This window comes from Phascolarctos cinereus, unplaced genomic scaffold (assembly GCF_003287225.1).
Source record: "Phascolarctos cinereus isolate Bilbo 61053 unplaced genomic scaffold, phaCin_HiC Scaffold_726;HRSCAF=1367, whole genome shotgun sequence".
NCBI classification, from domain to species: Eukaryota; Metazoa; Chordata; class Mammalia; order Diprotodontia; family Phascolarctidae; genus Phascolarctos; species Phascolarctos cinereus.
Window position 1 is genome coordinate 303941937 of NW_027556098.1, and position 25779 is coordinate 303967715.

The window sequence follows — 25779 nt, forward strand, 5'->3', positions numbered from 1 at the left end:
AGAGACCTGGGTTTGAACCCTGGCTACATCCCATGTTGTGTGATCTTGGACAAGTCCCCTCACTTTTCCAGGCTCCAGGCCAGGACTCCTTTCTGGGTCCCTCATCTGTTAAACGAAGTTGTTGGACTAGGCGATTTCCAGGTTTTGTCTATTTTTGATCTTAGATATTGTGATTGATCTCTGCCATTTTTCAGGCTTTTAATTCTATACATCTACCTAGGTGATAAAAGAGAACCAGTAACTCCAACACCTCCAGAAAGATCCCTAAAAGAAGATGCTAATGGAACAGTTAAAGAAACCAAAGGTACACATAGGACTTTCCTGGGGAAAAGCTAATGCCAGACTTCCCTCTGGCCACAGACCAGTCACAGCTACATTTACCAGTTTGCTTTTTCCATACTTGCTTTAAAATGGGACAGTTAGCTTTCTCAATCCTAACTCTTGGGAGTTAGGGGTATATTCAAGCAGAGATGTCCTAAGGAAAATCAGAAAGACTGGACTGAAGAGGAGAAACCAAGATGGAAAATGTGTCTTCTGGGGATATGTACTTAGAGGAGGTGGGTAAACATATGGATGTAGAGAAATAAGAATTAGAAGGCCCAAGAATGAGGGTTTCTCTGGGCCTGTTTCTTTATCAGTCAAATTAAGCAATTGGTTTAGATTAGAGCATGTGTCCCACAACACTCCCAAGTGATGCCCAACCAGATTAAAATGTAGCTGGGAAATAGTTAACAAAATAAGTAAAAATACAATAAAACATAAATAATATATAATATAGATTATATATAATCTATATATATAATACAATAAATGATACAGAAATGTAGAATTATAAGTAGTGTTGAAATGTTATATTTCATATAATTACAATTATATTATGCATAATATGTAAATATATTTATAAATAACATATAAATAAATAATGATAGTATATAATATGAATAATATATCTTAAAAATTAAAGAAATTTTTAAATTTAAATTTTAAAAATTTAAAGAAATATATTTTAAAGAAAATTTTGAAGAAAAACATAGTAAGACATAGCTAAGGGACAACTAGTAGCCCTTGGCATCCTCAATATTAGCACTGATCATATTTCACCTCTTAGCTGGACTACTACAATAGGCCCATAATTGGTCTACCTGCTTCTAATCTCTCTTTCTCTGGCTTCTCTCTCCCTCAACTTCCTCAGCTCTCATGACTTCCATCTTCATTTCACTTTGGCAACTTATGGAGGTAGTTATGCCTCATACTTTACCGTCACTTAAAGCTCCTCTACCTCCAAGATCCTGCACTCTGAAATACCCCCACTGACCACAACTTCACGTCTTCCCTCTTCTCCCACAATTTCATTTCTCCTGTTCCTATCATTGGGACCTTGCTGGGACTTGATCACAACCCACTCTCCCTGTCCAAGTTAGACCACTAGCCATTCCCCAGTCTGCTTTTGTCTCTTGCTTCCTTACATTTGTGCAGATTGTCTCACAGTCCTAGAGGCAACTGCCTTCACATTTCTGTCCCTGGAGTCTTTCTTTTCCTTTAAGAACCAGTTTGATTACCATTTCCTTTACCAAGCCCTTCCTGATTCCTTCCCTCTCCAATCTTTTATCCCTCTTTGGCTTCTGGAAGTTTTAACTTTAATTTCATAGTTAACATACCCTAAATTGTATGGTGATTATTTCTGTAATTATCTTATCCCTCTACCACTGTCCATCCCTCTACCACACTATCAATCCCACAAATGTCTATTAAGTAGCTATTATCAATCAACAAACATTTATTAAGTGCTTTTTATATGCCAGGGCATTTCCTAAGTAATAAAAAAGACAAAAAGGGAGCCCGTGTTCTGAAGGGTAAGGCACCATGACAGGTAGACCCTGGTAATATGAATACAACAATGAAAGAATACCTGCCTTCAAGGAACTTAGATTCTACTGGTTAAAGATAATATACCCTGTAATTTAAGGAGGGACAGAGAGAGAAAAACACAGATGAGACAGAGTGAAAGATACTGAGATAGACAGAGTATATATTAACATCATAGTGGAAAAAAGGGAAGGCTTCACAAAAGAGGTGGCCCTTGAGCTGACACTTGCAGAAAGATAACAATTCTGAGATGTAGAAAGAAAGAGGGGGTGCACTCTATACACCGAGGCAGAAGATGGGATATTAAGTTTGGAAAATAAGAGTCCATGTTGCCTGGCATATAAATTGTATGAAGGAAAGTAATATGAAATAAGACTGGAAAAATACTTTGGAACACATATGGCTGAGAAGTTTGTATTTTACCCTAGAATCAATAAGAAACAAGTGAAGATTTTTAAGCCGGGCCATGGCCTGGGCCTTAGGGAGGTGATTTTGGCATCTGTGGAGAGGAGAGATGGGAAAAGAGAGAGATTGGAAGCAAAGAGACCAAGGAGGGGCCCATTGTAGCAGCCCCGCTAAGAAGTGAGGAGCTCCTGACCTAGAGAAATGGCTATCTGGCAAGGTGGAGAGAAATGGATGGAGACGAGAGATATTGTGAAGTTAGATTCATTAAGACCTCAGCAAAGGTTGAAATTTCACCCCTGTCCCATCTTGAATATGTGACCCTGTGTAAGTCACTTAATTTCTCAGTATCCCCAGGCAATTCCCAAAGAATGTAAGAAGTGATAATATAGTATAATATATAATTATATTCCCAAAGAATATGATAATAACAATATAAGAACAAGTGCTGATTTGCATTGGTCACCAGATTTTCCTCACTGGGAATTCCCTATACCAATGAAATGACAGGTCTGGCGCACAAACGAGCAAACAAAAGATTTGGCAACTAATTAGTTATAAGGAACTGGAGGAGAAGAGATAATGAAGTTCTAAGGTTACAGACTTGGGTGATTAGGATAATGGTGGTAACTCTTAATAGAAATACAGATGTTTGGAGGTGGGATGGGTTAAGCTAGGAGTGAGGAACCTGCGGCCTCAAGGCCACATTCTAGGTCCTTGGGTGCGGCCTTTTGACTGAGTCCAAGTTTTACAGAACAAATCTTTTTATTAAGGATAGTCTGTGAAGTTTGGATTCGGTCAAAGTGCCGCTCATGGGGATCTAGAGACCACGTGTGGTATCAAGGCCTCAGGTTCCCCATCCCTGGGTTAAAGGAATAATCTTTTCCATTTTAGGCATATTAGGATTGAGACACCGAGATGGAAGTTTTGAGCCGGCGCTTGGCAATACAGGACTAGAATTCAGGAGAGAGGTTAGAGCTGGATATATAGATTTAGCAGTCATGCAAGTGGCAATGATACTTGAAGCCACAGGCACACATGAGATCACTGAGGGAGAAAGTTTATAGAGAAGAAAGAAGAGAATTCAGGACAGAAAGACCCACTTGGTGTCATTAACCTCCATAATCACCACGCCTAACTCTAACACCAAACTCTTTGTCTTAGAAATGTTTAGAAGGTACAACAGTTTAGTTTATGTGTCATGGGTTCTCTTCTTTCCCAGTAATGATACCAACACTTCAAGTTTTCTAATACTTGAACTTTCCTTATACGTGGCTCCCATCTGTATTCTTATGAGCACCAGCTGACCAAATGTACCCTGCTTTGGAAGAGGAGCTAAGGGGAGACAAAGATGGGCCCTCTCCTCCCCAAAAACCTGTTTATTGTGAAACTAACAAAACAGAAAGAAGACTGAAATGTTGTCATTTCAAACAGTGCATGTAGCAATGATGGTATACAGCTAACACAAAGTCAGGAGAGAGAGCTAACACTCTGGATTAATACAGTCCAGATCCAGAAAGGTCTTGATAGGCTAGAACATTGGGCTGAATTTAACAAGATGAAAATTATTGGGGGTAAATGTGGCAGCAAAGAATAATAGACATATGGATGTCCCTAGAGTCAAAAGACCTGAGCTGATGTCCTGCCTCTGGCACACATTAACTATAAACCTTAGGCAAGTGATTTAGCCTCTCAGTTTCCCAGACAACTTTCTAAAACTATAAGTTGCAAAACAGTTGTCTGTCTGCATTAATAGACAAGTTTCCTCACCAGGACTCCCCTAGACCAACAGTTTCACAGATATGACCGAAAAGAAAATGTTTTTCTCTTTCTAAGGCTATTTTTATTCAGTTGATCTGACTCTTTGTGACCCCATTTGGGGTTTTCTTGGCAAAGATACTGGAGTAGTTTGCCATTTCTTTCTCTAGCTCATTTTATAGATGAGGAAACTAAGGCAAACAAGGTTAAGTGACTTGCCCAGGGTCACACAGCTAGTGTCTGAGGCCAGATTTGAACTCAGGAAGATGACTCCTCCTGACTCCAGGCCAAGACTTCTATGAGCTATGGTGCCACCTAGCTGCCCTTTTCTAAGGTTAAACATTCCCAATTCCTTCAAACAGTCTTTATATGACATGTGGTGTCAAACTCAAATAGACATGGGGACCAGTAACCCATACATAAGGATCCCTGTGGGCCATATATTTAGTTTTAAAATGTAATGTCATCTATGTTTTATTGTATTTTTTATTTATTTTGTTAAATATTTCCCAATTACATTTTAATCTGGTTCAGGACCTTGTGTTTGCCACCCCTGCTCTAGAGACCATTCATCATGCTGGTTGCCATCCTCTGGGTAAGTTTTTCCTCCCATCAAGCCCAGATTTATCCCTTTGCTCCTGGCTGTACCCTGGGCCAAGCTGAATAAGTCTAATCCCTTTTCCAAACACAACAGCCCCCCCAAATACCTGAAGATGGTTCTCATGTACGCCCATCAGTGCTCCAGTTTAGGAAGGACCCTGATAAGCTGGAAAAGTTTTTCCAGAGAAGAACAGGCAGGATAATCAAGTCATCAAGCCTTTGTTAAATGCTTACTCTATGCCAGGTGCCACACCAAGCCCTGAAGGCACAGGGAAAAGTAAAACTATTTCCTACCCTCAAGAAACTCCCATTCTAATAGAGGAGACAATATGTAAACAGCTGTACACAGACAAGACATATGCAAGGCAAATTGGAGTTAACTTCAGAGGAAAGGTACTAGAAGGGGAGGTGGAAGGGGAGGTACAGTAAAGACCTGGGATTTCAGCTGAGTCTTGAAGGAAGTTGAGGAAGCCAGGAAGCAGAGACAAAGAGGGAGGGTATTCATTCTAGGGATTGGGAGACAGAGATTTTAAAAAGCACTGAGTTGAGAGAAGGAATGATATGTGTAGGAGCAGTAAGGGCAACTAGAATCATTGGATCATAGAGGGAGGAGCAATATTTAAGAAGACTGGAAAGGTAAGAAGGGGTGAGATTGCAAAGGGCTTTAATAGCCAAACAAAGGATTTTTTAATTTGATCTTGAAAGCAATAGGGAGCCACTGGAGTTTATTGAGGAAGGGAGTGATATGATCAGACCTGCTTCAGAAAGATCACTTTGACAAGTGAATAAAGGATGAACTAGAGTAGAGAGAGACTTGAGACAAACAGCCAGAAGGCTATGGTGTATTCCAGGTGTGAGGGAATGAGGGCCTACACTAGGGTATTGTCTGTATGATGTACGAGGACAGATGCAGCCGAGGTAAAAATGATATGACTTGGCAACAGATTGGATCTGGAGGGGAGGGGCAGTGAGGGAGAGTGAGGAACAGAGAATGACTTCAAGGCTGCAAGACTAGGTGACTGGGAGGACAGAGGTAAAAAATAAATAAGTAAGGTTTGGGAGAAAGGTGATGAGTTGTTGTTTTGTTTTGTTTTCTGGAGTTTGAGATTTCTTTCAGAAATCCAATTCAAGACATCCAACAGGCAGTTGGAGATGGAAACTGTAGATCAGGCTAAGAATCCTCTACGTAGAGATAATAATTGACTCTATCAAAGCTGATGAGTTCGTAGTAAGATGGTCTAGGGGAAAAGAGAAGGTGGCCAAGGTCAGACCTTTGGAGAGCATCTATGGTTAGCAGGTGTGGCCTGGATGAGAATCCAGTAAATTAGGCTGAGGGGGCAGCTAGGTGGTACAGCCCTGGAGTCAAGAAGACTTGAGTTCAAATCCAGCCTCAGACGCTTACTAGCTGTGTGTCCCTGGGCAAGTCACTTAACCCCATTGCCTCCAAAAAATAAATAAATTAGACTGAGAAGGAGTGGTCAGGCAGGTTAAAGGAGAAAGCAGTTTCACTAAAACCCGTAGAGGAAAGAGTATCCAGGGGAAGAAGGTGATCAACAGCATCAAAGGTTACAGAGAGAGGGTAAAGAGGGATGAACATTGAGGAAAGACTTGACTTGGCAATTAAGAGATCATTGATAACTTTAGGAAGGGCAATTCTGGTTGAATAATGAGGTTGGAAACCAGAATGCAGAGAACTTAGAAGAGAGTAAAAGGAGAGAAAGCAGGGACATGAATTATAGACAACCTTCTGAAGAGTCTAACTACAAAAGAGAGGAGACATCTATAGGATGGTAGCTACTGGGGATGGTTACATCAAGTGAGAATTTTTTTTTTAAGGATGAGGAAAATGTGAGCTTGTCTATAGTCAGTAGGGAAGGAGCCAGTAGACAGGGAGAGATTAAGATTAGTGAGGGAGCAGGGATTATAGAGGGGACAATCTGCCAGAGAAGATAGATAGAATGGAATCTGCATGTAGAGGGTTCCACCTTAGCTAAGAGAAGGGACACCTCTCATGTGAGACAGGGATGAAGGAAGTGAAATGAAGAGGAAGGAAGAGAGGGAAGGAGAAAGGAACAAGCATTTATTAAGTGTTGACAATGTGCCAAGCACTGTGCTAAATGCTTTACGAATATTGTACCATTTGAGGAGGAAGCTCTTGTTGAACGGCCTTAATTTTCTCCACGAAGTACAAGGCAAGGTTCTCAACTGAGAGTTTGGTGGAGATGAAGTGACATGGGAGGTTTGAAAGGGGATAAAAAGGGTTTGGAACAGCCACTGGTGAGTAGAAGAGTGAATTGAAATGAAGCCCATGTTAGATGTGAATAGAATGAAGGAGCCAAGGGTTTTAACCTGAAGAAGAGAAGACTTCAGGTATTTGGATGACTGTCATATGAAAGAGTTTAACAACGTGAGTTGTTATGTTTGACCCCAGAGGGCAGAACAAGGAGGATTAAGTGAAAATTGCAAAGATGCTAATTTAGGCTTGATGGAAAGAAAAACTTCCTAATAACTATATGTGTGTATACATATATACATACATATATACACATATGTGCATAGTTTAACATATATAGAGAATTACTTATATACTGTATATTTTATGTGTGATTAATATATATATAAGTATGCATACCTATATACATATACATACACGCATACATATGCGTATTGCATGTATGTGCCTATATAAACATACATGTGTGTTGTGTGTGTGCACATGTATACATACATTGTGTGTATACACATGTATGCGTAGAATTGGCATCCTCAGGAGGTCATGGACCCCACCCTTGTTGGGAATCATCAGATTAGATGACCATTTGTCAGGCGTGTCTTAGGGAGGATTCTTTTTCAGATGTGGTTTAAACGAGATGACTACTAATGTCCCTTACAACTCTGAAATTTTGTAAAAGCCCGTCTTTTTCTTAAAGAACGCACAAAATTTACCAATAGTGTTCATGTGTATTCATCTCTCCAGGGTCTGATTTGAATCTTGCCTACATCCTTATTCCCAGCATTCCCCTCTTCCTTCTTCTGGTGGTCACCACAGTTATATGCTGGTTATGGATCTGTGGAAGGAGGCAAGTAAAATCATCATACCTAATAGAAATGTGTGTGTGTGTTTACTACATAAAAGCACCCTTCTCTATCTAGCTTTGAAGTTAAAAAGCATCACTGTTTATTTAGTAAAAGGTTGGGGAAGCATCACTCCAGAAGACACCATTCCAAATTTGAAAAGAAATCGCCAAGTGTACTGCAAGAAGCCAAATGAGCTAAGAATTGTTTTTATTAACTGGCATCATGACGGTTCTTTTTTTTCCCCTTTGTATTAAGTTTGGTCTCCCTAAGGAGGTTATACATTCCTTAAAAGCAATTGCAGTGGTATGTACTTCTTTGGTATTCTCACAGTACCTTGTACAATTCTTAATACATAATAATCAATGTATTGATAATGAATGAATTGGTATAGTGACCAGCACACTAGCCTTGGAGTCAGTGGGCCAGGATTCAAATTCTGATTCTACTGCTTACTAACTACATGAGACTTGGACTAGACTAGACAATCTTTAAAGTTTCTTCCAACCCTATGTCTGTGATCCTAAGACCTACCAAGGATATCCCTACACTAGTTTATGTCTCTTTGGCTGAAATGTAAGCTTTGTACAGGAATCGTGTTTTATACTTCTCTCCGTCCTCCGCAGTAACTGGCCCGATACTAGGAATATGGCAGGCAGTAGATGAATTCTAAAGGAATGAATGAATGAATTGCATGATCACAAAAATCTAAAGCTAAGACACTTAATTCAAATAGAATCACTGAAGTCCATTTGGAATAGTTTCTTTTTTAATTGAGTATGCAATAGTCACAAAATAGCCAACTTGCTCTGTAGAGAATACTCCAATGATTATATTTTGATTACCCTAATGACTATTTTAGTGTAGTACAATTTTTCTAAGAGTCTACTCAGTGAGAGAAAGAAGGTTATTTTTTCCATTTGGCAGAGGGAAAATGGAGACTTGGGTTAAGGAATTTACTTTTTAGCTTCTTAATAAGATTGGCTTAAGGGGACAGCTAGGTGGCACAGTGGATAGAGCACCAGCCCTGGATTCAAGAGGACCTGAGTTCAAATCTCACCTCAGACACATACAATTACTGGCTATGTGACCCTGGGCAAGTCACTTAACCCCCACTGCCCAACCAAAAACTAAAATTAAATTTAAAAAAAAGAAGAAGAAAAAAAAATAAGACTGGCTTAATATGACTTTGTAAAGTTCTAGTGGAAGTTTTTACTTTAAAAGTCAATAAAGCAACTGAAATCAGACCTTTAATTCCAAAAAATAGAGTTCAACATCAAAAATTGCACTTATGTTTTCAAATTAATTACTCCACTATGATATCCTGTCATTTCTTCCACTCACTACTCTATCAAGATTCAGGCTTTGTGCATCTTATTTGAAGAAGCATGATCCCCATCCTACATGTCCATCTTGTATGAATCTTGTTTGCAAATGAATAAATAATATAAATACATATCTAGTAAGGGTTGTAGGCAAAGCACTGTGCTGAGTTCTAGAGATACAAATAGAAGACTGTCCCTGTTTTCAAGGAGCTCACATACTAATAAAGTTAGATAATGCATATAGGAAGTTTCAACTGCAAGTCAGATGGAAAGACCCAGTCATTCCTAGGGTACAGGGGCAAATTAGGATGGGATACATCTTCTGTAGTGTCATTTCCATCAATAAAACCATTTCCATTTCTGATGCTGAACCATTTGATAGTGCCAAGAATTTTGGTGTCAAGAAATTCATTTTCTGATTTTTCAGTAGCTGTGACTGCCTAGTAGGTTGGGGTATCAGTACCTTCAGAAACAGTTGCCAGGTTGCATCTTTGCAAATGTTACCTCCCTGGAGAATTATTTCAGGGATTGAGCTATAAGCAGAGCTGGTGCTCTACAGAGCACTGCTGTGCTCGAGGTGTCTGGGCACAGGGCCGTGGGCTGTTTCCACAATGGTCTGAGGGAAAGTGGTAGTTGAGGTGGTCATAGTGGTTTGACCTGGCTGGCACATGGAAAAGCTGTCTATTTTCTGAGATTGAGAACATGACACATAGTAGTTGGGGAACTCTTGCAGAAATTATCTCTCCATAATTCCCAATCTCTCCCCTTCAACCAAATTTTTTCACTTAATTTAAATCTTGTGTTCATCCTCAAAAATCACAATTCTCCTCAAATATACATCCATGCCAGCCCTCTGCCCAAGAGGCCTTTGGTAGAAGAACATAGCAGTATCTCCTGTAGGACCAGAAATAATAAGCTGGTTTATTTTATTTACAGGAAACGAGAGCAGACAGAGAGCACAAAGGAGCCGAACATTTGGCCAGCTCCCCGCAGAAGGAATAGTCCTGACCTGGAAGTTTATAATGTCATAAGAAAGCAAAGTGAAGCAGACTTAACTGAGCCTCGGCCAGACCTGAAGAACATTTCATTCCGGGCCAGGTCTGGAGGAGCCACTCCCAGCGACTTGTCTTGTGACTATGATAACATAGTAGTGAATGCCTCTGAGAGCGGCTTTGTGACTCTGGCAAGCATGGAAAGTGGGTTTGTGGCCAACGACATCTATGAACTATCCCCTGAGAGGATGGGGAGGAGCAAGAAGTCTGGCTGGGTGGAAAATGAAATCTATGGTTATTAGATGACCTGGGAAAGTCTGAACTGATAACAAAGTAGAAAAGAAAGAGAAAAAAAATGTTCCTACTTTGTATAAAACTGTCAGGACTGGAATAGGGCTGACACCTGAACACTTGGATGGAGCTGTGGTCTTATCCATATGGAGACTCCCTCCAGCTCTGAAGATTTCAACTCAGCTGTGTTTGCCCATCCTGTGCAAGTGTCGTTCATATACTCATTTAAATCTGCCATAGGGAGTCCATCCAACATGGCAGGGACCTTTCTCTGGTTCTCTTGGTTTTGTAAGGATAGCAGCAGAGCATGCAAACTGTGCATCAGTTATGTAGCTCTTACTATGTGAGCGGCCCATTTTTTTCCCAATCATACGTTTTTCTGATAACATCTTTTGCACTGCTTCTCCTGCACAATTGCCTAGTGTCCTGTGTTGCAGCCCACTCACGCCCACACCATATACTTCTCCACTATCCTTTTTGGGTGATCTGCAATTTCCATTTTTTGGAGACTATAGTATTCCATAACTCACAGCCAATACAATACCACCAGGAGAATGTTGATGTTAAAAAGATGGGCCTTTGTTTCAGGGAAAAGCTCAGGGTCATTAAAAGAATAGTGCAATTTTCCAAAGGCAATCCAACCCCGTCACCTACCCTCTTGGGCCCAGCTTATTTTCCAGTTGCAGTTTTCTAAGATACACCTACTTATGGATGACTTCTGTGGACTGTCCATCCAACAAGTTATCACAATTCAGACAAAAGACACTTTTTATCTGCTATGTTTTTCCTGAATGGGTAGTTAAGTCAAAGACTTAACATTCCAGACCTTGACGAAATCAGCAGAACGTCACCCATAAATCTATCTGGAGAACCTTCCCGTCTAAAAGGAAACCCTTTTTTAATTTGTATTCTACACTAAACATCCTCCATATTAGTGGCAAATACCATTGGCAAACATAAACCTCCTGGTTCATGCTTTGCTTTATATAAATTAGAGAGTCATTGAAACAAAGTTATTTCTGTTATTACAAATTTCAAGGAGTCTTGTGTGAATTTGACAAATGCATGGTGCCTGTCATGAGAAAAATCAGTTCGGATACAGAAACAATGAAGAGATTTCTTCCTAGTTGTCAAGATTTTGTTAGCTCCTCTGATCCCAGTGTCCCCTACCAGGCTAGGTCCCAACCTTATCTTAATCAGAGGGCAGCAATGGTGGTGATAGATAGCGGAGGTTGGGAAATTTCCTTCTGGGTTCTATTTTTGTGGCCCTGGGCCATGGCACAAAAATTAATTGCACGTATACAATCATGAAAATACATTAGCTTGCTGTCTTTCTTATGTTTCCCAGGGCACAGGTGGGAGTATCAGAAGCTGATTGTATGAAAGAATATTCCCTCATCTGTATGTCCCACAGAGTAAGAATGAAATAAAAGGTGAAACAGATAGCAAATTGGTCATTCTCTCTCTCTAGGTTTTCCTCAACCTTTGGCTTCAAAGGCTTTCTTTTTTCCTCTTACCATATTAGAAATATTCCAATATTCTGAAAACTAAGAGAAATCCAATCCACGGCTTCAAGGCCTTTCAGTGTTTCCTCTAAGCCCTGTTTTTCCTTTTCCAATGTGACAACTTATGTAGAGGTTAGGAACTTTTATCCTAGAATTTTTGGTATCCTGATTGTTTCAGATAGGTTTGGCCTAAGATCCAGAGGGTAGATCCCTGGTCTATAATTAATTATCTCCAATTCATAAACTTAAAAAACATTATTGTTGCCCTGAAACATGCAGCTAGGTGGTACAGTAGATAGGGCACTGAACACAGAGTTAGAAAGACCTGAGGTCAAATACAGCTTCAGACATTTAGTAGCTCTGTGACCCTGGGCAAGTCCCTTGACCTCTGTCTGTACCAGTTTCCCTACCTATAAAATGGGGATAATAATAGCACCCATCTCACAGGGTTGTTATAAGGATCAAATGAGAAAATATTTGTAAAGATCTTTGCAAACCTTAAAGCAACACAGAAATGCTAGCTATTATTGTAGTCGGGTGTGTAGCTTAAAAAGGCTTTTTTATGGGGCTATAGAAGTAGAGAGAAATAGTTTTAAACTATTTTTATAGGGTTTTTTTTTACAAATGACTTTTTAAAAACATGTTTTAACAAATTACTTCTATAAGCTATATTAATGAATTAGGTCAATAAGATTTAATACCTCTATTTCTCCCTAATCCTCATTGAGATTATGACAAAAATCAAAGTTTATTCCTATAATATCTTACCATTATAGCCCTACTCCTGATATACGCAGCTTATTAAATATGATGACTCCTAGATCTCTTTCTGATAGGTTTACATATTTCTAGCCTTGCCCCATCTTATAGGTTTGTAACATCCTTTACCTTCTCAGAGAAACTACCATTGATTAATCCTAATTGAGCACCATCCTCTCTCTAATCCACTTTACTCAATTTAAATTTGGATTCTATTTTCTAGATTGCTTTCTATCTCCTTTCCCTATCCACTTTGTCATTGGAAACTTATATGGAAACTATTCTCTCCTCTATCATTTAAATCATAGAGTCATAGAATTTTTAGAGTTAGACAGTGGTCATTAAGAAAAATGTAAAGGGCTGTAACCCTACATTTTCATGACTCCATTATAAGCATTTTATGAGTAGGGTCCTTCAGCAAATTGTCCTTACATACACCATACATACATCTCATTCCCTTCTCTCCCTTCTTCCTATTCCCCCCCAAAAGCTGTATGATTTAAATCAGTCTTCTTAAATGAAAACTACATATCTGTCTTAAGTTTATAAAGATAATTCTATTTGCACATCTACAAAAGTTTATCTAGTTTATTAGATGATCTTTTGAACAAAAAGACACAAAACTACATGTAATTCATTGTGGGCTGTGGGGTTGAGATCCCTGATCTAGATTATTCTGTGCCCTAATACATTTTCCCCCTAATTTATTGATGAATGCCTCTAGATGATGGACTCTACAGTCTTACTAAAGTGCAGTTAAATCATGCCTATGATAAGTGGTAATTTGAAGACATAAAAAAAATTTATATAATAAAAAGCAAAAAAAATGCATCATTAGTAAGATTTACAAAGCTACAACGTGATAGTTTCATTTTTGCTCATTCAGAGCAGTGATGCTAATTAACTACTCGTTTTAAATTAAGATTGCATCCTGATCATTAATTATACAGAGGGATTATAACTAAAACTATAAGGACTAAATGAGTGCAGACAGGACAAGATCAATAAGAGAAATGATTTTTACATAGACTCAAATATCTAAATAGACATATATGTACACACATATACTATGTATATACATTTAAATTTTATACACAAACACACACATACACAATGTATATACATACCAGAATTTTAGTCATCAAAAAGAAATTCAGAGGTCATCAAATCCCATCCATGACTGAGCAAGGCCTCCCTTCTACAAGACCAATAATCAATCAACAAGAATTTATTAAGCTCCTACTGTATGCTGGGCACTGTGCTAGGCAAGAGAGATACAAAGAGATACAAAGGATGAGATGATTTCTACTTGCAATGAGTTTTCATTCTAATAGGGGAGATGAGTACTTATAAAAATATATGTAGCATAAATATAAAGTTGATAAATACATATGTAGAGTAGTCCAAAAGTCAGCCCAGTTTTAAGCCATTAAAGCTTAGAACACCCTGTATTTATATATATATATATGTAATATTATATGTATATAATATATGCATAATATATGTATATAATATATGATACATAGTATTATGTATACAAATACAAAGGTATCTGCAAGGTAGTTTGGGAGGGAAGTCACATTTGGGGGAGCAGGAATCCAGAAAGGAGGAACATATTGACTGATCTACATCTTAAAAGAAGAGAGGAAGATGTAAGGAAGGAGAGAATTCCAGGGCATGGATGCCTGAAAAGTGACCATCTAGGCTCTGATTTAAGATCTTTCATAAAGTATAGTTTCCAGTCCCCTCTGGGGGACTGGTCCTGGTCCTATTCTTCTGTATACATTCCAGCCTGTCAATGTCCTTCCTAAAATGCAACACACAGAACTGAACACAATAGTCTGGATGTAATCTACTGCAGACAAAGTGCACCGGAACTATAGACTCCTTCATTCTGGATGCCTCGTCTCTATTAATGCTTGTCATGTCACACTGTTGACTCATGTTGAGATTAAAGTCCACTAAAACATTCTGTTCTTTTTCACATGTTGTCTACTCATGTCTCTCCCATCCTGTATTTGTAGAGTGGATTTTTTTTAACCCTAGTGTAACTTCATGTTGATCCCTATTACATTTCATCTTAATCGATTCAGCAGGTAATTCTATCCTGTTAAGAACTTTTAGGATTCCATTTCTGTCATCCAATGTGTTATCTATTCCTCCCAGCTTTGTGTCATTTATAAATTTGATAATTTGCCATCTAAGCCTTATTTGATAAAATTGTGTAACAGAACAGAGTCAAAAAACTTATTGCTCTGTACTAGAAACTTCCTTCCAGGTTAACATCAGTCCATTAATCATTATTCTTGGTATCCAGTCATTCAGCCAACTCCAAATCTGTTTCATGGTGTTGTGATACAGTATACATCTCTCTATCTTCTCAAGCAATCAGCAAGCATTTATTATGTATCTACTATGTGCTAGTCATTGTGCTAGGTTCTGGCGATACAAAGAAAAAAGCAAAACAGACCCTGCCCTCAAGGAGCATGCAATATATATATATATACACACACACACACACACACACACACACACACACACACATATATACATACATATGTATATATATATATATATGTGTGTGTGTGTGTGTGTATGTATGTATAGGCAATTGTGGTTCAGTGACTTGCCCAGGTTCACATGGTTAGTAAGTGTCAAGTGTTTAGTCTGAGGTCGGATTTGAACTCAGGTCCTTCTGACCTCAGGGCCGATGCTCTATCCACTGTACCACCTAGCTGCCCAAGGAGCTTATATTCTACCAGGGGAGACAAACACATACATATGTAGTTCCACCTTCTTGTTGCAAAATATAGTGTGTACAGAATAGACACAAGGCAGTTTTTGAGGGGAAATGCACTAGCAGTTGAGGGTATCAGAAAATAACTCAGTAGAAGGTGGTGCTTAAGCTGAGACTAGGAATCCCTGGAGGTGGAGGTAAGGAGAGAGTGCGTTCCAAACTATGGAAAATGCCAATAGAAGATGTGGAGATGAGAAATGGAGTGTCATGTATAAGGAATAGTAAGAGGGCTAGGATAACTGAGTCATGGAGTACATGAAGGTCAGTAGTATAAGAAGTAGGGAAAGGTAAGGTGGAGGCCAACTGTAAAGAAGTTTGAATGCCCAATAGAAATGGTTATAGTTGAGCCTAGAGAGCAACTAGGTGGCACAGTGGGTAGAGTCCTAGGCTTGGAGTCTAGAAGACCTGAGTTTAAATTCAAACTTAGACATTTACTAGTTGTGTGACCCTGGGCAAGTCACTTAATGCTGTTTGTCTCAGTTTTCTCATCTGTAAAATGAGCTGGAGAAGGAAATGGCAAAATGCCTCTATCTTTGCCAAGGAAACCTCAAATGGAGTCATGAAGAGTCTTAAACAACTGAACAACAACAACAATGACAAGAGGTGGTAGGGAGCCATTGGAATTTATTGAGTAGGAAACTAATTCCCTAACCAAGATTACTATCTTAAATCCAGTAATATTATATCTATGAGTCTAGTAATCCCACTTTTTTTAAGAGCAAGATGAGGTTAGTCTGGAGTGAGCTCTTAGAATGCATTAAGTTCTTAGTACAGATGATTTAATGAAGTATTCTAGAATTTTCCAAGAAGCAATGTTAAGCCCACTGTCCTATTTTAAAAATCAAGGCCTTTTTGAAAGTTGGGACCACATTTATCCGTCTCTTATCTTGTAGCATCATTCTTATTCTCCATGACTTTTAAAAAAAATCACTAGACTCAGCAATGACATTCTCAGGTTCTTTCACTATCCTATGATACAGTCATATACTCCTGGGGATATCAAGGGTAGCTAGGTGCTGTTACTTATCTTGGGTTTCAATTCCCTATCATTTGTTTTTGTTCTATATGTGTACCTGAGAAATCATTTTCCTTGGTAAAGAAAACTGTCCTTGATTATCATTATTCTATCTTGGCCAAGCTTTGGTTCTGACATTATTCTTATGGGGTCACCGTATGTACAAAGGTGGAGGTGGGAAATAGACTATCTTGTCGAGGAAGCAGGTAACAAACCAGTTTGACTAGAATGGAGATTGTAGGAGCAGCTAGGTGGCTCAGTGGAGGGAGCACCAGCCTTGGAGTCAGGAGGACTTGAGTTCAAATCCGACCTTAGACACTTGACACTTACTAGTTGTGTGACCCTGGGCAGGTCACTTAACCTCAATTGCCTAGCCCACAAAAAACAACAACAAAACACCCACACTTCTAGAATGGAGATTGTAGGAAAGGGAATGAAATTAAATAAGAGTGATAAGGTAAGTGGGACCTAGCTGGTGAAGGTCTTTAACTGCCCATCTGAAGTTTAGAAGTCTTTTTCCTAAAGGCAAAAGGGAAACACTGAAAATTTTTGAGTAAGAATTCAATTCAACTCTACACTGCCCTCCTGTCTTGAATCTTTATCCCTCTTATATAGCTGAGTGTGCCCAGCCTTGGATTATTCCCATCATTCACTGCCTTTGTGCCCACACACAGGCTGCTGAAGGAAGGTGAAGAAAATCATACAGTTGTTCTAACTAGGTTCACTGCAAATTTATGTTATACAACCTCAACTGGGCCCTCACTGTAGCTAGGCAACTCTACTAAACCTTTCTTATCAACTCACTCTCCCACTCTCCACAGTGGCTTTTCCAAACCTCTTCATTCCTCCTCAAACCTCTCCTGAGTCCCCCTTCCAACCCCCCCCGAGCTGAGAACCTTACCTCATATTTTACGGAAAAAAATTGATGCCATTCACCATGAATTCGCCCCCTTCTCTCCTCTTCCTCAGTCTTCTGCCCCTCTCTCCTTCTTCACCCCTGTCTTACAAGATGAAGTGGCCTTATGCCTTAACAAGGCTCACCCCTGTACTTGTTCAAGCGATCCCATTCCATTCCAACTCGTCCAACAGATTGCCCCCTCTATCATCCCTATTCTGTCACTTATTTTTCAGTCTCTATCTCTCTACTGACTCATTTCCTACTGCCTACAAACATGCTCATGTTTCCGCATCCTGAAAAAACCCTCATTTGAACCTTCCATCCCATCTTCTTTATCTTTTTTGACCTTTTTAGCTAACCTCCTTGAAAAGGCTACAAGAAAAAAAAAAGAAAGAAAGAAAAGGCTGCAAGAGGTGCCTTCACTTTCTGTCCTCTCACTATCTTCTTAACCCCTTACAACCCGGCTTCTAACTTTATCATTGCACCAAAACTGCTCTCTCCAAAGTTACCGATGATCTCTTAGTTGCCAAATCCAATGGCCTTTTCTTAATTCTCCTTCTCCTTGACCTCTCCACAGCCTTTGGCACTGTTGCTCACTCTGTCCTCCTTGATACTCTTCTCTCTAGGTTTTCAGAACACTACTCTCTCCTAGTTCTCTTCCTGTCTATCTAACCACTCCTCATCAGTCTCCTTTGCTGGATCCTCCTCCAGATCACATCCTTTAACCATAGGTGTCGCTCAGGATTCTGTCCTGAGCTGTCTTCTTTTCTCCCTCTACATTACTTCACTTGATGATCTCATCAGCTCCCATGGATTTAATTGCCATCTCTATTCTAATGATTTCTCAAATCTACCTTTCCTACTCTAATCTCTGCTTATCTCCAATCTCCTGTCTCCAACTGCCTTCCAAACATATCAAACAGAATTTTTACTAGACATCTTAAACTCAGTAGGTACAAAGTAGAACTCACTATCTTTTCCCCTAAACCCTCATCCTCTCCTACCTTTCCTTTTACTATAGAGGCTAACACTATCCTCTTGGCTTGGCTAGAAGCCTAGGTGTCATCCTTGACACCTTACTCTCACAAACCCCCCCCCTCCCAGTCTGTTGCCAAGGCCTGTCAATTGCACCTTCATGCTTGGACTATTATAATAGTCCAATCCAATCTATTCTCCATTCAGGCCACTAAAGTGAGTTTCCAAAAATGCGGGTCTGATCATGTCACCCGCCTACCCCCCATTCAACAAACTCCAGAGGGTTCCAACTGGACTTCAGATCAAATACAAAATGCTCTTTTGGACATTCCAAGCCCTTTTTAAACTTAGCCCCCTCCTCCTTTTCCAGTCTTCTTACACCTTATTCCCTGTCATATACTCTTTGATCCAGTGACACTAGCTTCTTGGCTAGACACTCCATCTCTCAGCTCCAGACATTTCCTAAGGCTGTCCCCCATGCCTGGAACGGTCTCCTTCCTACACTCAGACTACTGACCTCCCTAGCTTCCTTTAAGTCCCAACCAAAATCCCACATTCTAGAGAAAGCTTTTCCCAATCCCTCTTAATTCCAGTACCTTCCCTATTAATTATGTCCTCTTTATCTTGTATATAACTTACCTTGTACATATTTATTTGTGTGTTGTCTCCCTCATTAGACTGTGAGCTTCTTGAGGGCAGGGAATATCTTTTGCCTCTATTTGTATCCCTGGTGCTTAGCACAGTGCTCAGCACACAGTAGGTATTTAATAAATGTTTCTTTATACACACACATTGATGTATGCATACATATACGTATATATGTATACATATGTGTGTTTGAATATGTACATGGAAGAACTGTATCCTTATCAGTTGTGTCTTTTCCTTAGCAAATCCTTCTTGTTGTTGTTGTTATTGTTGTTGCTGTTGTGGCTATTCAGTCGTTTCAGCTTTGTCCAAGTCTTCATGACCCCATTTGACGTTTTGTAGGCAAAGATACTTGAATGGTTTGCCATCTCCTTCTCCAGCTCATTTTATAGATGAAGAAACTGAGGCAAACAGGTTAAGTGACTTGCCCAAGGTCACACTAGATAAGTTTAAAGGGTCACAATATATCCTGCTGTGTTTTGGTTTCACAAGCAAGATCAAGCAGGGCTGTTGGTGCTGACTGACCTTGATCATTATGTTGGAGGAAACGTCTTCACCAACAGGTGGCAATGTTAAGCCACAAAATGTATCTCACCACTTGCTTTCGTTAACACTACAGTAGCAAATAGCTAATGTGTCCAGAGTATTGTGCCAGAAAATAGAGAGGTCTTTAAGATATGAAGCCTTTATTGCCCTGAGCCCTTGAGAAATTGTCGATCTATTTTGAGAGATGAAACATAATACACAAAACAGCTTTGCTGAACTCTAAGTAAAAGTGTGTCTTACTCCCACAAAGTCATGGAACTACAAATATCATCAACCCCCTCTGAACTTAGAATATTCTGTATGTTTCCAGCAGGCATTGCTCAGGCCAATAAGTGGAGGCTGATTTCAGATCAATCTAAGCTTCTTAAAAACAAATCTATCTAAAATGGAATTGACTGCCTGCTGAAGTCCTGTGTCCAGGGTTTTTAGCAGGCGATGGATGTCCATTTACCTGTTAGAAATGTTGAAGACAGGGGTGGCATTGGGTGGCAGGTGGGTCTAGATCAGAGGTGAGAAGCACTCAGCCCCTAGGACACATGCCCTTGCAACACTCCTAAGAATAAGCTAGATTAAAATGTAATTGGTAAATATTTCATAATTTTTAAATGCAATAGAACATAGATAATGTTACCATGTGGTTTTCTAAGTCAATATGTGGCCTCTAGGGATCCTTATGAATGGTTCAGTGCTTCCTTTTCCTATCTGAATTTGACACCATTAGACTGGATGACTTCCAAAGATCCTTCTTCCAGTTCTTCTCATTAGAAGTCAAGTCAGTAAGCATCTATTAAGCATTTACTATGTGCCAGACAGACCCTGCACTGAACTCTGGAGATGCTAAGATTCTATGATTCTATTATGGCTCCCTCAACTCAAGGGTAATGGGTTTCACTTACTTTCCTTTTGAGAAAGTTTTGAGACTGTGGAGGGAAATCAGAAAGTGAAGAGAGAAGAGAAACTTAATAGTAGGGTTGTCATTGCTAAATGGTCACCTGGGCGATCAGGTTACCACTGGTCAGCTGAGATCATCCAGACAAGATTGAAACTGAATGACCTTGCATTTTAGGATCAGAGATTAAGAGCTGGAAAAGCAATCAAGTCCAATACTTTCATTCTGTAGATGGAGAAACTAAGGCCCACAAAGTTTAAATAACTTACCTACACAGATAATAAGTGACAAAGGCAGTATTTGAACTCAGGTCATCTGACTCCAAAGCCAGTATCCTTTGCACTGTACAATGTTGTCTTTTACCTGTTCCCTAAATCTGTGATTTTAAAAGGTCTGAAAATAGTCAGGCCACAAAGGGCAACACTCAAGTTCACTCAGGTAAGTACCTCTCTTCAAACCCTCCATTCTCCATAAACATAGAAAACACCCTGCCAGAGAAGTGTAAGGGAAGAGAGGAGGAGCCAACAGGAAGCCAGGCCTGCAGTGGGGTGGAAAGTGAAATTGCCTAGCTCTGTATATAAAAGTAGAGGTCACTTACAAAGTGGAGTGACCCGGTGACAGCTGCTACTGGAAGCCAAGGCAAATATTAGCCTCAGATTGGATTGGAAGTATAAATAAGGAGGTACAGGTATCTAGTTCTGCCCAGGGAGAAAGTTTCCTTGTGACCTGGTGATTAGGAAAGACAGACAACAGTTTACATCCTTGGTTCCTCTTCATGGGGAAAAATTATGAAACTAATGGGTATATTGGTAAGACTACTATTCTCAGAGCCAGAGACCCCATTTGTTTGTTTTTTTTCCATTTTAAAAATGGAATGATATCTGTCCTATTTTTCAATATAACAATGAGGCTCAAATGACATAATATAAATAAATATGGAAAATATAAAATACAGTACAATTGTAAGCTATTCTATATAAACAAGGATACAGGGCAGATGAAAAATAAATATTAAAACACATCTTCAAACACATCAAGTCTAAAACTCCTCATTCTAACATCCAGGCATCGCTATGACCATCTCTCTAACTGGCGGCCCTGAGGGCCCCTTTTCTAAAAATGGTGCCTGCTCCAAACTCTCACAGAGCATAGATTCATCTTGACGGCAGCCTGTCCCCAAAGAGAGGGGTCATACTTCTTTAACTCTCTCTAATTTGTTATGCCTCCACCCCATAACAGAACTCCAGAGAAATCAAAGTTAACATATGGTTCATGTCTAAAATTTCCTTGAAAAAAGATCAACAGAGTTGCTTTTAGAAAAAGTACCCAACATATCAATCAATCAGTGAACATGTATTAGGTGTCTACTATATGCCAGGCACTGTGCTAAGCTCTAGAGGTACAAAAAGAGGCCAAAGACAGCCATTGCCTTTTAGGAACTCACAATCTAAAGGGGGAGAAAAAGAACAAACAAACACATACAACAAGCTGTATTCAGGGTAAACAGGAAATAATTAAGAGAAGGAAGGCACTAAAATTAAGAGAGGTTGGAAAAAGCTTCCTGCGGAAGACGAGATTTTAGTTGGGACTTGAAGGAAGCCAGGGAAGTCAATACGCAAGAGACGAGGAGGGAGAGCATTCTAGGCATGGGGGACAGCCAGAGAAAATGCCTGGAGCCAAGAGATGGAGTGATGGTATGTTTTGTTCATGAAACAGCCAGGTCAGTGTCACTGAATTGAAAAGAACATGATAGGGAGTAAGGTGTAAGAAGACTGGAAAGGTAAAAAGGGGGTTAGGTCAAGAAAGGGCTTTGAATGCCCCAAGGAGCATTTTGTATTTGATCCTGAAGGCAAGAAGAAGCCACTGAAATTTATTGAACAGGAGGGTGACATGATAGGACCTGTGTGTTAGGAAAATCACTGGTGGCTGAATGGAAGATAGATTACAACAGGGAGAAACTTGAGAAAGGCAGACCCACCAGCACGGTATTGCAACTATCCAGACATAAGGTGATAAGGGCCAGCACAAGAGAAGTGGCAGTGTCAGAAGAGAAAAGCGAGTGAATACAAGAGATGTTGTAAGGTGAAATCGATAAGCCTTGGCAACATCTTGGCAGGAGGAGGAGGGGCAAGGTGAGGGGGAGAGTAAGAGTGAGGAGCCATGGATGACATCTAGGTTTCCAGCTTGAGGCACTTAAAGGATGGTGTTGCCCTCTATAGTAAAAGGGAAAGTAGGAGGTGGTGAGGATTTAGGGGTAAAGATAACAAGTTTTGTTTTGTATCTGCTGAGTTTAAGATGTCTGCTTTAACATCTTAGTTTAGTTTGTGATATCTGAAAGGCAGCTGGAGATGGGAGATTGGAGGGCAGGAGAGAGGATGGATGCAAGATAAATTGATTTGAGAATTATCAGCATAGAGATGGTAATTAAAACCATGGAAGCTGATAAGATTACCAAGTGTAGTATTAAGGGAGAAGAGGATCCAGGGCAAAACCCTATGAGTCACCTATAGTTAGGAGGTATGATCCAGCAAAGGAAAGTGAGAAGGTGTCCTGACAGCTCTGGTCAATTAGGAAGACAACTAGGAAAGAGTAGTGTCCCAAAAACCTAGAGAGAAGAAAGTATCAAGGAGGACAGAGTGATCAACAGTGTCCCAGGCTGCAGAGTGGTCAAGGAGAATGAGAATCGAGAAAAGGCCATTGGATTTGGCAACTGAGAGATCATTGGTAACTTTGGAGAGCAGTTTTGGTGGAATGATAAGGTTAGAAAATAGTTAGCAAGGGGTTAAGAAGAGAGTGACAGGAGAGAAAGTGGAGGCACTGATTGTAGATGGCCTCTTCAGGGAATTTGGCTACAAAGGGCAGAAGATATATAGGACAATAATTAGTGAAGGTAGAAGGATCAAGTGGGTATTTTTTTTCAAGATGGGGGAGTCATGGACATGTTTGTAGGCAGTAGGGAATGAATTAGTAGACTGGGACAGGTTGAAAATAAGTGATAGAGTGGGGATGACAAAGGGGCAACCTGTTGGAGGATACAGGATGGAATGGGATCCTTTGAGCAAATAGCGTTAATCTTGGTAAGGAGTAAGATCACCTCATCGTGTGGGAAAGTGGTGAAGGAGGAATATTGACAGAAGGCATGAGTGGTATGAGATGAGTAAGAGGGGAGAAGAAGGTGCTCATAGTGAATAGCCTCAATTTTTTTCTGTAAAATATGAAGTAAGGTTCTCAGCTGAGAAGGTAGGAGGTGGAAAAGTAATGGAAGATTTAAGAAGAGATGAAAAGATCTGGAAGAGTCACTGTAAAGAATGGGATAGTGAGTTAATTAAGGATGTATAGTAGGATTGTCTAGCAGCAGTGAGGGTCCAGTTGAGATGGTATAACATAAATTTGTGGTGGACCCAGTCAGAAAGTTGTGTAACTTTTTCCACCTTTGTTGAGCAGTATGTGTGTAGGAGCAAAGATGGCAAATAGTGAGAGTGAGCAAAGGCTGAGGCTTGGCAGAGTGTGATAGGAAAAATAGTAGGTGGGCTATTTGTTGTTATTGTTGTTGTTGTTCATTCTTGAAAAGGACCAATGACAACAGTAAGGTGATGTCATGACTTGTAAGTGAATTGGATTCAAGTGAGACAGGGCTATGCAAAGTTACCAGCCTCACTCCTCCCAAGCCATCTGGGTCCAGTGGTAAGATAGATCAGAACAACTGGAGATGACCCCAGATGCAGTGGGAGACCTTGGGCTTTTTAAGCTAAGGTCTTTCTCAGGTCTCAGCTTGTCTGAGGCAATGCCCATTCAGTGATTAAGGCTAGGTAAGAAATGAGGCCCAAAAAAATGGCCTAATCCAAAAAAAAAAAATCAAAATCAATCTGAGAGAAGAACCTCAGGGTTTCTGGCCAAATCAGAAACAACTGCTATTTACACTCACTCTGAGCCATCAAAACCCAAACAATCACTAAATGAGGTTTGGGCTGGGACTTATTGGTGGCCAGTCAATGAGAGCCAGAGTGATTTGGTTTAAGACACGGTCCTTAAAAAGAAATCTAGGCCATAAACCCCCAGATATCTTGTAAGGTTTCAGTGATCAAAATTTATATTACTTTGGGCAGAGCACCCTCACTCAGGTAAGGGTATGATTTCCTATGTGGAAGGAGGGAGAAAAGGAAAGAAGGAAGGAAGGAAGGAAGGAAGGAAGGAAGGAAGGAAGGAAGGAAGGAAGGAAGAAGGAAAGGAAGGAAGGAAGGAAGGAGGGAGGGAGCATTGCCCAACTGGAACTGGACAGTTAAGTCCCCAGTGGGTCATCTACTACTACTCACAGACTACCATTTGTCCTTCATTCTCGAAGAGGACCAATGACATCAGGAAGGTGATGTTATGACTTGCAAATGAATTGGATTTAAGTGAGGGAGGACTATGGAAAGTCACCAGTCTCACACTCTACTAAATAGGTAGGCTAGGTATTCAAGAAAGAAGGACAGTGGAGAGTTGAATTGGTTCACCAAAGGGTCAAGAGAGGGAGAAGAGGAGAAAGTGTTTAGTATAGGAGAGCTGTCCTGGAAGAAAAATGAGGAGTCAAGGTATTGGATGTTATGGTTCAGTTGAAGAAAAGGGCTTTGTAAGGGAAGAAAGAGGAAGAAGTGAAAACACATTATAGTCAGATAAGGGGATCTGGGAATTCTTGGATGGGGAGGTGGTACATTTGGGGGTGATGTCATGATCAAGGGTATGATGATCTTGTGTGTGACTTAGGTGGGGTGGAGGAATAGGTCATAGGAAGTGAATAGGTTGAGGAACTGAGAGGTTAGAGTGTTTGAAGGAGAATCAATATGTTGAATTCCCCTAATACAGGAGTTGGAGAGGAGGAAAAAATGAGAGACAAGTACTGAACGCATTGAGGAAGGAAGAGGAGTGACTTGGAGGTCTGTAAACAATGACTACCAGGGTTTTGATTGGACAATAGATATGACTAGCATGAACTTCAAAGGAGAGAATACTGAGTGACAGAGGTAGGAGGAGAAACTAGAAGTGGCAGTGGGGAGCAAGGAGTATTCCAATTCCCTCCTTCAACCAGTGAGCCAGAGGGAAAGTAGGAGGGGGTGAGGATACAACTAGTATTGGAAAAGTTAAGGAGGCAGCTAGGTGGCACAGTGGATAGAGCACCGGCTCTGAAGTCAGAAGGACCTGAGTTCAAATCTGGCCTCAGACCAAACACTTGACACTTACTAGTTATGTGACCCTGGGCAAATCACTTAACCCCAATTGTCTTTTAAAAAAAAAAAAGTAGGGAGGTTGTCACAAAATAAGTTTCAGATGTGGGCTAGTGGTTTATTTCCTCCACCAAAAACAAACACACAAAAAAAAATACAAAAGATTCGTAAACATCCATTGAGAAATACTTATGTATTAGGGGAATGGCCAGTGAGGACACACTTCTTAGAACC

The 25779-nt window shown here is 40.1% G+C and overlaps 1 protein-coding gene across 2 annotated transcripts in view; it reads left to right on the plus strand.

The window, feature by feature from the left end:
- LAYN (layilin) overlaps positions 1-11752 on the plus strand; it is a 28179-nt gene extending 16427 nt beyond the window's left edge. The window contains exons 5-7 of one of the 2 annotated variants that reach the window (XM_020989793.2): positions 221-304; positions 7604-7706; positions 9963-11752. In XM_020989793.2, coding sequence (XP_020845452.1) covers positions 221-304; positions 7604-7706; positions 9963-10320 — 545 coding nt within the window. In that variant the 3' untranslated portion in view covers positions 10321-11752. The remainder of the gene's footprint in view (positions 1-220; positions 305-7603; positions 7707-9962) is intronic. The other variant, XM_020989794.2, reaches the window with a different exon arrangement.
- The last annotated feature ends 14027 nt before the right edge of the window (positions 11753-25779 follow it).